Source organism: Barbus barbus, assembly GCF_936440315.1.
Source record: "Barbus barbus genome assembly, chromosome: 29".
NCBI classification, from domain to species: Eukaryota; Metazoa; Chordata; class Actinopteri; order Cypriniformes; family Cyprinidae; genus Barbus; species Barbus barbus.
Genome location: NC_136757.1, coordinates 17,809,512 through 17,822,157, shown reverse-complemented (window position 1 = coordinate 17,822,157; position 12,646 = coordinate 17,809,512). Strand labels below are relative to the sequence as shown.

Sequence of the window (12,646 nt, the reverse complement as noted above, 5' to 3'; positions counted from 1 at the left end):
TTATATCAAAACATATTAGCATCGGTTGGTATCCTAGAGTAACAGGATTAGGATTTGCTGTTGTCTGTGGGATAATTCCTCTATCATAGCAGCTCAGTGCATTGTTGACAGCAGCCGGTTTGTAGAGGAACTAGGAATTAAATGACTTAACATTTAATAGTAATTCCATGACATTGAAATACAAAACATTAGAATGCAAAAGAGAATGTAAAAAATGACTGATTTAATGAAAGATTGGAATAAGACCACAGTGTGTGTTTATAGTCTTGGAAGCGTCTTTGAAGGTTGGGTGTTTGTTTACATGAGGGAACATCTGACATTCCTGACTCTGCGTAGGAGTTCACATAATGCTTTCTAGGAAACCGGTAATTTTTTAAAGCTTCTAACTCGCTTTCCTATATCCTGCCATTGCCCTTTTCATAGCAGATGATATATCTGCTGTAGAATGACTGCTGGCATCGAATGGGAAACAAGTTATGATTTTGTGAATGTTTGTGTGTGTTTGGCACCTCATGGAGTCGAAAAATAAAATTTATTGCAACAGAAAACAAATATAATTCTGCTTGGTTGCCTTGAAAACTTACCTAACATTTCACTTCAGTTTGTGTTAACCCTTCCTTGTGCTGTACTGAAAATCCTTTAATTTGGTGTTCCTGGCATTTAAAAAATTGCTTGTAAATCTGTCATTAGTTTAAATCCAGTATTTGGTAATAATATAGCATAGTGAAAGATTTTCAAATTTTTTATAGGCTAGTCATTTTTGACTGGGAACACCACAAGTGTAACAAGGTGGAGAAAAATCCTTAAATGCAAAAATTTGTTATACAATAGATCATTTGTTCTACTCAGTCCAGTGTATTAATATTAACTAGCATTTTCGGGAAAAAGAAAATCGTGTCCAGGTCAAAATGACCAGAACACAACATGAGGCTTATTTGTGTGTGTGTGTTTTCCATGTGACATTTTAGTTAATATTCTGAATATTTTTGAATCATTGATGTCATATTTATTTTATACTAATAGGGTATTTAAAATGCAATTTATGGCACTGTGCCTTTCTTTCCTTGGTATCTCTCCAGGTATCTCCCTCCAATTAAAAAATTATGAAAAGCATAGTTCCAGCACTATGTCATTGTCATACACGTACATCTCTTTATTTTGCACCCAACACTTAATGAGCACTCAGTGCTCTTTGAGCCGGCTGGTAATAATTAACATCTCCTCTTTCGCGCATACATATGGTTGGTCTCTGATTAGTGCGGTCATGAATATGTATATGTGCGCTGAGAGAAGAGGTTGAAATTGAGCCATAATGGCGTGATATTCTGTTCCGGTGCTATGAGTGAAGCATAGCTGCACTCTCTGACACTTTAAACCGTCATAATACCTTTAACCTTCCTGACCAAAGAACACTGTGTTCTAGAAGGTTCATCGAAACTCAACAGAATCCTTCTGACTTAAAATTGGCTACTAGAATCTTATGTCAAAGGACACCAGCTTTTTCCGTATTTATGGAATACACCTTCCCGGCTGACAGATTCCTCATTACTGGGCCCTGCATTTACTTTGCAATAACTGAGTGTACCTTATCAACCTCAACTTGTCCCTTTTAATGTATCTTAGAGCAGAAAGATTTTAACAAATCATTTTTTATTATTGTCCGTGATTTAAGTAACCTTAATCTATATTTTATTTATTTGTTTTATCTTATTTATTTGTCTTTTTATAGATCTCCTGGCACATGTATTTATTTATGCACACATTTTAATATTCTTTTTTTCTTTTTTTTATTTCAATTATTTTTTCCAGTTTTCCTCCTCCATTGTCAGTCACTTCAGTTCAGTTATAACCATTAAAACTAAAAACTCTGCCATTTTGAGTGCAATTGAGCAGATTTCATAATACAGCTCCCAAGGTCTTTGATTGGCCATTGGTTGCTTAACACGACCGTGATTAGTTAGACCACTCAGTGCCGCTAAGAAATGAAAAGAGTTGATGAGATCAAAAGAGAATGCTTTTCCTGATTAGTTAATTGATTTGTTGATTTTTTTTTTTCAATTAAGCAGCTTTAATGTGTCTTCTACATTTATGTAATAAATGAGCAAAGATTACAGATGTCAGAAGAAGGACCTTTGCATGATCTTCTGAAAAATTCAAGAATCTGACTTGAAGATTGTGCAGAAAAACTTCTGAAGGTTTTGTTTTGGTTTTCCAAGTACAAAGGGCAATCATCTCTGAGCCCAAATATTATTTTGACAGCTCTCTTTTCCATTTTCAATGCGTTGGCTTGTTCTTTTGTTATCAAAGGTCATTTTTAAAGGTTTTTTTTTAGAGAACTGTTCAGTAGAGATTGCACCTGCAAAATACTCTTCAAAAGACTTTTTAGGAAGGTGTGCAAGGTCAAGTTCAAAAACCTTTTTTGTGTGTTAGAGTGTATTCTTTGTTTCTCTCACAGAATTAAATGTAAATAAATAATTCACCTCCAACATTTGCACATGTTATGTTTGCTATTAAAATACCAGAAGGCTTGCCAAGTGAACATTTCCACAATCTACTTGACTAGAGTGTGAAGTGCAAGATGCTGGACACCCCCATTTTACTGTTAAAATGCTTATATTTTGTGCTGTGGCTGGTACACATGGAAAATGATCACTGAGCCACATGTAAGTTTTGCTGACATGTTTGGTACTATATTATGTGCTAAAGTGGGCAGGTTACTGCCCTTGCATTGAATTCATCCAAGTGGATGCTTATTAAATCTCTGTATTTGTTCCACAGAAGAAAGAAAGTCATGCAGGTTTGGAACCATAAAAGAGTAAGTAAATGATGGGTGGGTGAGGAAATGGTGTGGGCCTCAGTCGACCATGTTGTGCTCAGAGATTTATTTAGTTTGGAAGTTATTATAACGGTGGAAAAATGACTTTACATAAGAACATTAGAGAAAAATACAGCCCTCCTGTCACAGAACAAATCACCTGACCCCCAAACCTACTTGTTACTATGGCATGTGTCACCATATCTGTCGTCTGTGAGAGAACTAGCTTTCTCACTGTCTTTTATATCAAACCTTTTTTTTAGATCCCTATACAGGGCGACCGCCAGAGCACTGTGGACAATGATTGATCTTTACAAAGCTATAACTTTGCCATCTAAAAGCTTTCACAGACCACTCTTTTATTTAGCATTTGCTTTACCTTTCAAACTGAAGTTGCATTGCAGTTTGTGGGCTTGTTATTGTAGGATAATCTGTTTCTCTGAGAACTTATTTTTTGACCTAGAAACCAATGCTGTGAATGAAACCAAGCTGTCTGATATTCTGCTTTTGCTGCTGAAACACTAAATGCATTGCTTCTTTCTCGAATGGAAAATGGCATTTGTCAAAGCTTTAGAGAAGATGTAACTCTTGAACAGACTCCTGCCTGAGGAGTACTGAGTTCAATTTGACTACTAACAAATAAGCCGTTGTGTATCCGTTGAGCCAGCGGTGACAGAATCCACCTCATTGAACTGAAGCAACATGAAAATTCATCTATTATATCTATTCTCCTGAGACCCTGCATCCTCATATGAGGATATTATATTTGAGTGAATTTCTCTGAGACTGTGCCACAGTTTTAAGTCTAGATGTCCTGTACAGAGCACATTCAGGGCTTTTCAGAGATACTGAATGTTTGGATGCTTCATCAAGACCACTCCCTCTCCTTGGTCTTGAAAAATGTCTAATATTAATTTAGTGACACGCTTATGGAAATATGATAATATTTTGTAATTGTCGTTTAAATCTGACAAATTTTAATGACTTTCTGTTACGAAACAGGACGTTGATTTCATACTTGACCTCATATGAGGACATCGGGAATAAAAGCATATTTATTACTCATTTTGGGAGACATTTGGAAGAAATTATATTTCAATATTCCTATGAAATATTATATATTATTATGAAAATCTTGTCAATTATTACTCCCATTATTACACTTCTTTTTTCATTACATGTAGCCCCAAAAACACATTAATATGCAAATTAGATTTAGTTTATAGATACATTGTATTTAATGAGAAAACACGTTTATGGCAATTTTACACACATTTTGCATAAAGAAAAATGGTATATCAAATCATTCTGTTATAACATAGTTGAGACTCATCTTTACACAAACTTTGGTAAAGAAAAATCCTGAAAACTAAAAATGTATTTAAAAAAATCTATTGTTTTTGCCAATGCATGTTCAGTCATGACTTTTTTTTTTTTTTTTTTTATTGAATCCTGATGTTCTCTACCAAGGACATAGCATAACTTTTGAATGAAATATCCTGTAAAAAACATATTTTTATTATTATTATTATAATTTTTTATTTATTTATTTATTTTTAATTTGTTTGTGATGCTCTAAACAATGTAATGACATGAAAAAATTTTTTTTTAACATTTCTTTTTCAAATCAGAATTAACATAAAAGTAGCTTTGGAAATGGAGTAAATTTAACAATGGTGCTAGCTGTTTTACTAAAAACACCCACCTCACACTGAATCCCATGACCTGAGGTTGAAGATAAAGGATATGTGGCCGTTATTTCTTTAGGAAGTGATGGATGAAATTATGTATTGGGTTGCATAGAGGGTCTATGAGCAGATATGGCAGGGATGACCTGCTACGGATGTCTAGACAGATACTACAGGAGTTTTCAGCTTGAGAAATCTCTGAATCTATGACACATTCTCCCATTACTTTGTGTCCAGGCGGGTTGGCCTGTGGATAAATGTTGTCATGTTCAGGAAAGCCACTTGACTAATGGTTTCCACCATGCATGAAGCCATGAAATTACGTAGCAATGAGTAGTTCAGTGATGGTGCCTTGTTTTCCATTTGGTTTCTGCTTTATTGTGCCAAGTGATTTTTGGAGATGGAATTTAACGGAGGCAGTGAGAAAAGAGGCGTCTGTGTCTGATCCTCCAGTGTGTGTGATGGAAAGGCAAGGCTGAATGTCAATCTGTGAAGTCCTCTGTGGAATTGGATCCAAACCAAGGGGAAAGGCTCTGAATGAAGTATCTCTCCATTTTCACTCTCGGCTCAAGAGGAACAATAACAGATGCAGTTGATAGGAAATATGCATTCTGAGCAGCAGAGTAATTCAAGAGTTTGAGTGGGTTTCTATTTTCTTTTTCACACACATTCTAACCAAGCCTCAAAACCAGTGCAACACCATTGTGTCAGTCAGGCCCCCCGCTGGAGCATGGATCTCTGTGACTGTGGGACTAGATAGTATTCCAGCATGCCGTCATGTCAGAATGCAGGCCACACGCTGTCACCTTCAGCCCTCCACTAGTAACACCCATAATTACCCACTGGGTGGTTTGGAGGAAGTTGGATGTGTGGGGGAAATGGATGTGTGGGGGAAAAAGTCCTGAAATGGGTCAGCAGGACCTTTGGGTTCAGGGTAGACAGCAGCAGCTGTATTTAAATCTGACAAGTGATTCACTTTGATTCTAAGAAACTTTGGTGGAAATTTGGTCTGTACTAGTAATTTTCTATTTATTTATTGATTTATTTTCAATTAGTGTTGCTGGATGGCAGGAAAAGGGATGACGGAGCTGTCCAATACCGTGGTGCTGAAATGCAGTTGCAGCATGAAGAACTCTGGGTGGGCCGTCTCATGCTGTGCTTTTTATCAGCTCTAACTCAGATTCCTGTCATCCACTAGACGTAAAGGGATTTTATGTTATAATTATTCTAGCCCTTTCAAAATATTTGCTGATAACAAACCACTTATTTTCAGCATCACAAAATAACTCAATTCAGACAACTTTTAACGTTCTTTGTAATTATTATTTATGACTACAATATAAATACCATTTTATCTGTAAACTGTAAAATCCATGTATTAGCCTATAGTTCTTTAAAGTTAGGCTAAATAAAAAAAATAGGAGTACATTACCTTTCCGCTTCAAAATTTCACATTTAATTCAGTGTAATGTAATTTTTTGCAGTGCAACTTCTGAGCGAATTGTTTCTGCACATTATTTTCAGTAAGGTAACTTATGGTTCGAGTTAACTGCCCTGCTACTATCGGATGAGAACTAAATTTGAACTGAATTGAGCTGGATGGTGACACTAGCATCGGTATTATTGTTTAACTGAATTGAATTAACATTGAACTGACATGAGCTGAATAATGACCCTATTTCCTTCTGTAGAGTTTCGTAACTGATGACATATACAACATTTGCATTGAACTGAACTGAAGCAACATTGCACTCAATGGAGCTGAATAACGACACTGTTGAAAAGCTGAAATTGGATTAGTTTCATAACTAGTTCTACATTACACTTATATTTTCCTGTTTATTTATGTGAAGCTGCTTTGAATCAATCGCATTTTATAAAACGCTGTATGTGACTTTGACTTGAGAGTTAACCAATTTACAGGTTTTTAATGCAGCATTATTTTTACAGTGTGCTTTGAGGGTATATTGCAGAAGTTAATCGCCGTGAGAAATAGCTCAGGCAGTAATGAGTCGTATCTGTGGATCAATAGCGCGATGCTGCGCCAAGCGAATATGTGAAAGAATGCTTCGAGGGGTGGAGTTCTGCTCTTTTACTTTCCACTCCACACAGTGCAGACAGAGATCTCACCGTTGCCAGAAGAGTCGCGCACTGGTACTCTTCCTTGAGTTTTTCATTTAGCAAACCAAACCCTTTGTTGTCTTCTTTTTTTTCTTTCTTGTAACATTGCTGGTTTCTTAATTTGAGCGCATCACAGTGCATCCGTGGTCTCCAGCGCGCCCCAGCACAGACGCTGATTCTCTGTCGCCCTGCTGCGGTCCTCGCTGGAGCTGTGAGATTTTAGTAAGCACCGCAGGACCAGAACTGCAAAACTGTTTGAAGTAGAGAGCTTCCTCTTGTCCCGTTTGCCCATGGAAGGCGACGTTATGGATAAACTGGAGGACATGGCCTCAGTGTGCGAGTTCGACCCTATCACGGGGGATATTCCCGCCACCAAAGTGGAGATCACCGTCTCGTGCAGGTATGAGGCTGTATCACTGTACATTGACTCACTCAACTTGAAATCACTTTGATTTCATGGTGTTTATGTTTCACGTTATATATCAGTTGTTTGATTAAAAATGCTTTTTTTTAGGTTCAGCAGAGAATAATTTTCTTATTTAAAAACAAACAGTGTGGTCTTAAGTTGAATATTTAATTAAATATTAAACTTAAGGCCACACTGTTTGTTTTCATTTTAATTCATTGGAGAAAAAAAAAAGTTAGATTTTCTAGGGTTTTTCTGACCAGCATATTGGTTCTGTTAACTGAGAGCATCTACATCAGTATGTAGATGGTTTTGGTCTAAAGAAGCATAAAAATGTCCTCCTTCGGGATCAGGCTTTATTTTTAGCGTTATTTTTCAGAGTTTATAACCTATGACTGTTAATGGAATACATTTTTGGGGGTTGCACTTTATTTTAAGGTCCTTGTTACAGTGTAATTATACATTTAAATACTGAGAAATATTAATTAACCTTATGCACCTCTTATTGTTATTATTATTATAGTAAGTACTTGTTACATATTACATGGACACTTAAAGTGTTACCATTTTTGTTAATGAGCTGCCATGAATTATAAAAAAAGAAAGGTTTTAGAAGTAGCAGTTCACATGCAACAATTTTAATCCCAGACTTTCTGGCTCCACAGTATTGATATGAGCGTAAATGTGTAATATATCCAGTGAGTTGCATCTACATAGGCTGCTTGCCCAAAGCACTTGATGTTGCTGCTCAGCTGTTTTCATATAGAGATGCCATAAGTTGTCAGATGCTCTGAACATCAAGGACAGTGAAGATAAACATAATATTTGCTTTCCATCAATAATAAATGTCATGTTTGGGTATTTAGTTGTGTCACATGAACTGCTTGTTAGAGGAAATCCATCTTCAATTTCTTGACTAGTTCTTTTTTGTTAGCTTGTAAAATGTGATATTACTAGTTGCCAAATCATTGCGCTGTAGTACTGAAGCGAACAGTGAATATTCATGAGAGGGAGCATAAAAACCACACCCAGATGTCCTCAAGTCAATGCATACAGCCTTCACTACAGTACAAAATAGCAGAGAGTTTTTTTTTTATGTTGCTTGCAACATAATTCCTGTTGTATCTGGGTGAATGTTTTTTGACAGATGCCTATAACATCATCTTTACTTTCAGGGCAGACAACGTTGCTCTTATTAAGAATGAATCACTAAAACGCTGCTACTGGAAAAACAGGTGTGGTGAAAATGAATTTCAGTCAAAGGGCTCCACAGCCAAGACCACAGCCGGTTCATTGCTCAGACTGATAGGTGGGCTATTGGTTTGGGTTTTCAATCATATTGAGGAGTAATGGATATGGTTGGCATACTCAACATCAGCTATGTCTTTAATAGTCGCTTATAGTCAATTACACACTCAAGTCCAATTTAGACAAAATGATTTTACTGAATTTCTCAACTTGACAGTCAGGCCATCTATTTAATGAGAGCAATTTCCTGTGCAAGTAGCTAATAACCATAAGCTCGCCAACTTCTCAGCTGCAAGTTAATATTGCCTGCTGTCTTCATAAAGACAGAAAGAATACTGATTATGGGTGTAATGTGGTCTGATTGTTAGCTGAATAAATTTCTCTGTTAAAGACCAAGACTTCATCACATTAGCTAAATGTGATCTCAACTGTTTTTAATGAACTAGATATAAATTGCTTTTTAAAATTGCAATAGTTCCAATTACACGTTATACAAACTCTGCAGTCTTTAGTCAGAAATTGCATTTTAATTTGAACATGACATGACATATATTTGACAAGTAAAATGGACGTAAAAGAACATATTTTTTGCATTTTTTCTACCCGTTTTTTCATACTTTCTCTTATATGCTCCTTGTAAAAAAAAAAAAAAAAACGTCCCAAGGCAATGCTAATGGGTTCATTATCCATTATCAAGGGATTTCTGCCATATATCTATATAGGTAATTGGTTCAAATAAGATTCTAATGGACCAAAATAATATCTGGAGATTAAACTTAAAATAGGAATATGAGTTTGTTCAGTATGGATCTCATTTGATTATTTTTAGAAGATTCTTGTTTGATCTTATTAGGATTGGTTCCTAATTCTGAAATTCAATTAGCTTTGCTTTATTGGATTTGGTTTTTACTCTTCCCGCTTCTACATCACAGGTAAAAAACCTCATTAGTGTTATCAAATATGTGGTCAAATTACAGATAAAAAAATGCTATTATTGTTATTTTTAATTGAATTAGATTTTTGCCACCTCGTTGCTCTTGTAATTGAATCAATGAATAAATAAATCTGTTGGTCCTGAACCGTTATGGCCTTCTCTGTCAACGCAGAACATTCTCTCCAGGTCTGTGATGAGACTCGGTGTGGTGGTGCTGGAAATCATCACCTGCGTTTGTTCTCTGTAATTGATTTAGTTTGGGCTGATTATCAGGGGATTGTGGCAGACATGGAATTGAATTGCTTCACTTCCCCCTCCAGATTCCCTCATAACCTGCTGATGTTATTGGAGAGCAAAAAGTTTGGTCTGACATACCAGAGGCTTTGTGATAAACCTTATCACAAAAACACAAACAAACGCTGTCCTGTGGGTGAGAGATACGCGATTGATCCAGCTTGTCTGGCACTAATTGGGTTTTGGGTTTTGATTGGTTTGTGTTTTACTATAGTCAAATGGCAGAGAAAAGTTTTTGGATATACTCAGTGGGTCTTATACAGTATACTCAGATACTTTTTTGTTATACATTACTGTTTAAAAGTTTGCAGGAACTGAGAATGCTTTTCAGAGATATTTGATCAAATTTTCATTGATTTGAAATCAATTTTACACTTCATTTTCTCTGAATCTGATTATTCATGAACTGAACACATCTGTCAGAACAGATCATTTTACTCATAACTCAAATGTGTACATTCACACACAATGTGTAGTTACTGCTTTTTACTTTTGAAACTAGAGGCGTAATGCTAAAAATCACCACATACTTTGGTTATGTTGTGTTTGTTTTCACCCTTTCTCTGTAGCCTTAACAACTCTAAAATCAGCTTTGCGGAATTCTGATAATGCTTCAAATAACAAATATGCATTTAGCCAAACCTTTTTGGATACTGCTGCATTGCGCTATTAAATATGATTGAAATGGCTCTTTAAAAGCACAGATGTTTCCTCACCTAAAACCATTTAATCCTAAATATACTGGACATCAACAAAGCGACTTGCTGCTGGGAAATATGGTTTTAGCAAGGGTGTCCTTGCCAAAAACCATGTGTCCCTGTTGTTACTATCCTTCATGAGTGGCTTGCTGTGTTGTAAAAATGGAGGAATAAAGTTGCAGTTGTTGGCAAGCTTCAGTTTCACTGCAGATCTACGTCCTCCTCTTAGTTGACCTTGCAGGTGAGGAACCAGATCATGGAATACATCTACATTCACTCTGCACCCCTCTGCTGCTAGACTCTCTAGGCTCTGCTCTGCTGAGAATGGCTCTGTCTGGTGGGTATTTGCAAACCTGGGGATGATTTACGGTTGGGGTTCAGCTCTATTCTCAGCGTGTGACTTGATTCCAAGTGGAGCCGTGGTGTATTCCGTTATTGTTCTTTTGCTATTCGTTCAGCTCCAGTGCCTATTATTTCTGGATTTCCTCATCTAATTATATATGCTTGAAAAATGTAGCACCTTTAGTCCCAGATCTGTGAATATTAGAACAGACGTTTACATACTGTATTCCTTAGCTTCCAACATGGCTTCCTTCCAAGAGTTAAAGGTATAGTTCTCCCCAAAATGATAATTTGCTGACCAGAGGTGTACTTAGATGAGTTTGTTTCTTCATCTGAACAGATTTGGAGAAATTTAGCATTACATTACTTGATCACCAAAGGATCCTCTGCAGTGAATAGGTGCCATTAGAATTAGAGTCCAGACATCTGAAAAAGCATCACAATAATCCACATGTAATCCATACAACTCCAGTCAATCAGTTAACATCTTGTGAAGTGAAAAGCTGCATGTTTGTGAGAAACATATCCATCATGAAGGCATTTTAACTGTAAACCGTCGCTTCTGGGCAAAATAGAGTCCATAATCGATAATAATGCTTCCTCCAATGAAAAAGTCCATCCTCTGTTGTCCTCTTACATCAAAATCCACCAATATATTTGTTTAGAACTGTTTTGGACTGTTTTCTCTCATAAATAGTGCTTGACCTGTGCATATTTCACCCCTGATTTAGACAAAATGACTTTTTCACTGGAGTAAACAATATTATGGATATATGGACTTTTGTATTTTAGCTGGAAGCAATTTTTGAAGTTAAAACGTCTTAATAATGAATTTATTTATTACAAACAATTTTAGCTTCACAACACATTGTTTTATGGACTGGAGTTGTGTGGATTACTTGTGGGATATTGTGATGTTTTTATCAGCTGTTTGAACTCTCATTCACTGCAGAGGATCAATTTGTGGCTAAGTGATGTACTGCTAAATTTTTCCAAATCTGTTCTGATAGAGAAGCAAACTCAACTGCATCTAGTGCATCTAGCATCCTGAAGGTGAGTAAACGTTCAGCAAATATAATATTTTTTGGGTTAACGATCTCTCTAAATACCAAATGAAAAACAATCAGGGCTAATTTTGCAGATGCTACTTGAACTTTAACTGGTGATGAAGTAAGTATCCAAAGTGAGACTGAGAGAAAGAGAAATGTAGAAAGATGGATGGATGAATTAATTGACTAGATAGATGGATGGATGGCGAAGTCTTCAGCGTGTGATAAAGATGCAGAATCAATGCCAAAAGATGTGAGAGGCAAAATGAGGCTCACAGATTTACAGTCATTATGTATTCACACTGTAATCTACTGCAGAAGTGGTTGTGTGTGTGTGTGTGTGTCCTAGTTTATGCATTGTTTTCATCCAGTCTCTATTCACATGTTTTTGTCCGGTTTTTACAGTGATTTTTGTCTGTAGATTTGATTGGCATAATTGACATCTGGAGGATTCAACCGATATTACACTGCGGCAGTAATTTTGAACCTTTAAGAATAAACAAGTCTGTGATATGGCCAACATGTTATTAAAAGGAAATCATAGGTTGGTATAACAGTTTCTAGGAGGAGGGACTGAGTGTCTGACCTCTGCGTGTCACCGAGGGAAGTGCTTAATATGGTGAATAGTCTAACAGATGGTTGAGGAAAAAAACACAGCTGCTGAACGGATGGATGGGCTGGGTGAGAGCTTGGCCAGTTGTTAATTGAGCTGGCTGATTTAGTATACATATAAATGTATTAGTAGAGTGAGTGTGGGTATGCCTGTGTTTTGACAGAGAATGGTGTCGAATCAAAGAGCTCAAAACGGCTGTCTCACAAATCCAGAATTCTCTTGTGCTGTTCGGGAGCGTTTTGTGATGTGACAAAAATACTGGGAATAACAAGAGGCTTGTCTACACTTGCAATTCAGCTCTGATCATTATTGGGCTTATTCAGTCGAGTGCAGCTGACCCTTTGTTGAAATGAAAACACATTGATTGCATCACAGTTTTGAACGCCTATGGTCAAAACAACAACTGACTCATTGTGATGTGCTTAATATCAGCATTGA

At 36.5% G+C, this 12,646-nt stretch overlaps 1 protein-coding gene across 1 annotated transcript in view; it reads left to right on the top strand.

The window, feature by feature from the left end:
* Window positions 1-6,914: 6,914 nt before the first annotated feature.
* cpne5a (copine Va) overlaps window positions 6,915-12,646 on the top strand; it is a gene marked incomplete at both ends in the record, with an annotated part of 89,830 nt that continues 84,098 nt past the window's right edge. Inside the window, one exon of the mRNA XM_079383948.1 lies at window positions 6,915-7,024. Within this exon, the coding sequence (XP_079240074.1) occupies window positions 6,915-7,024 (110 nt within the window). The remainder of the gene's footprint in view (window positions 7,025-12,646) is intronic.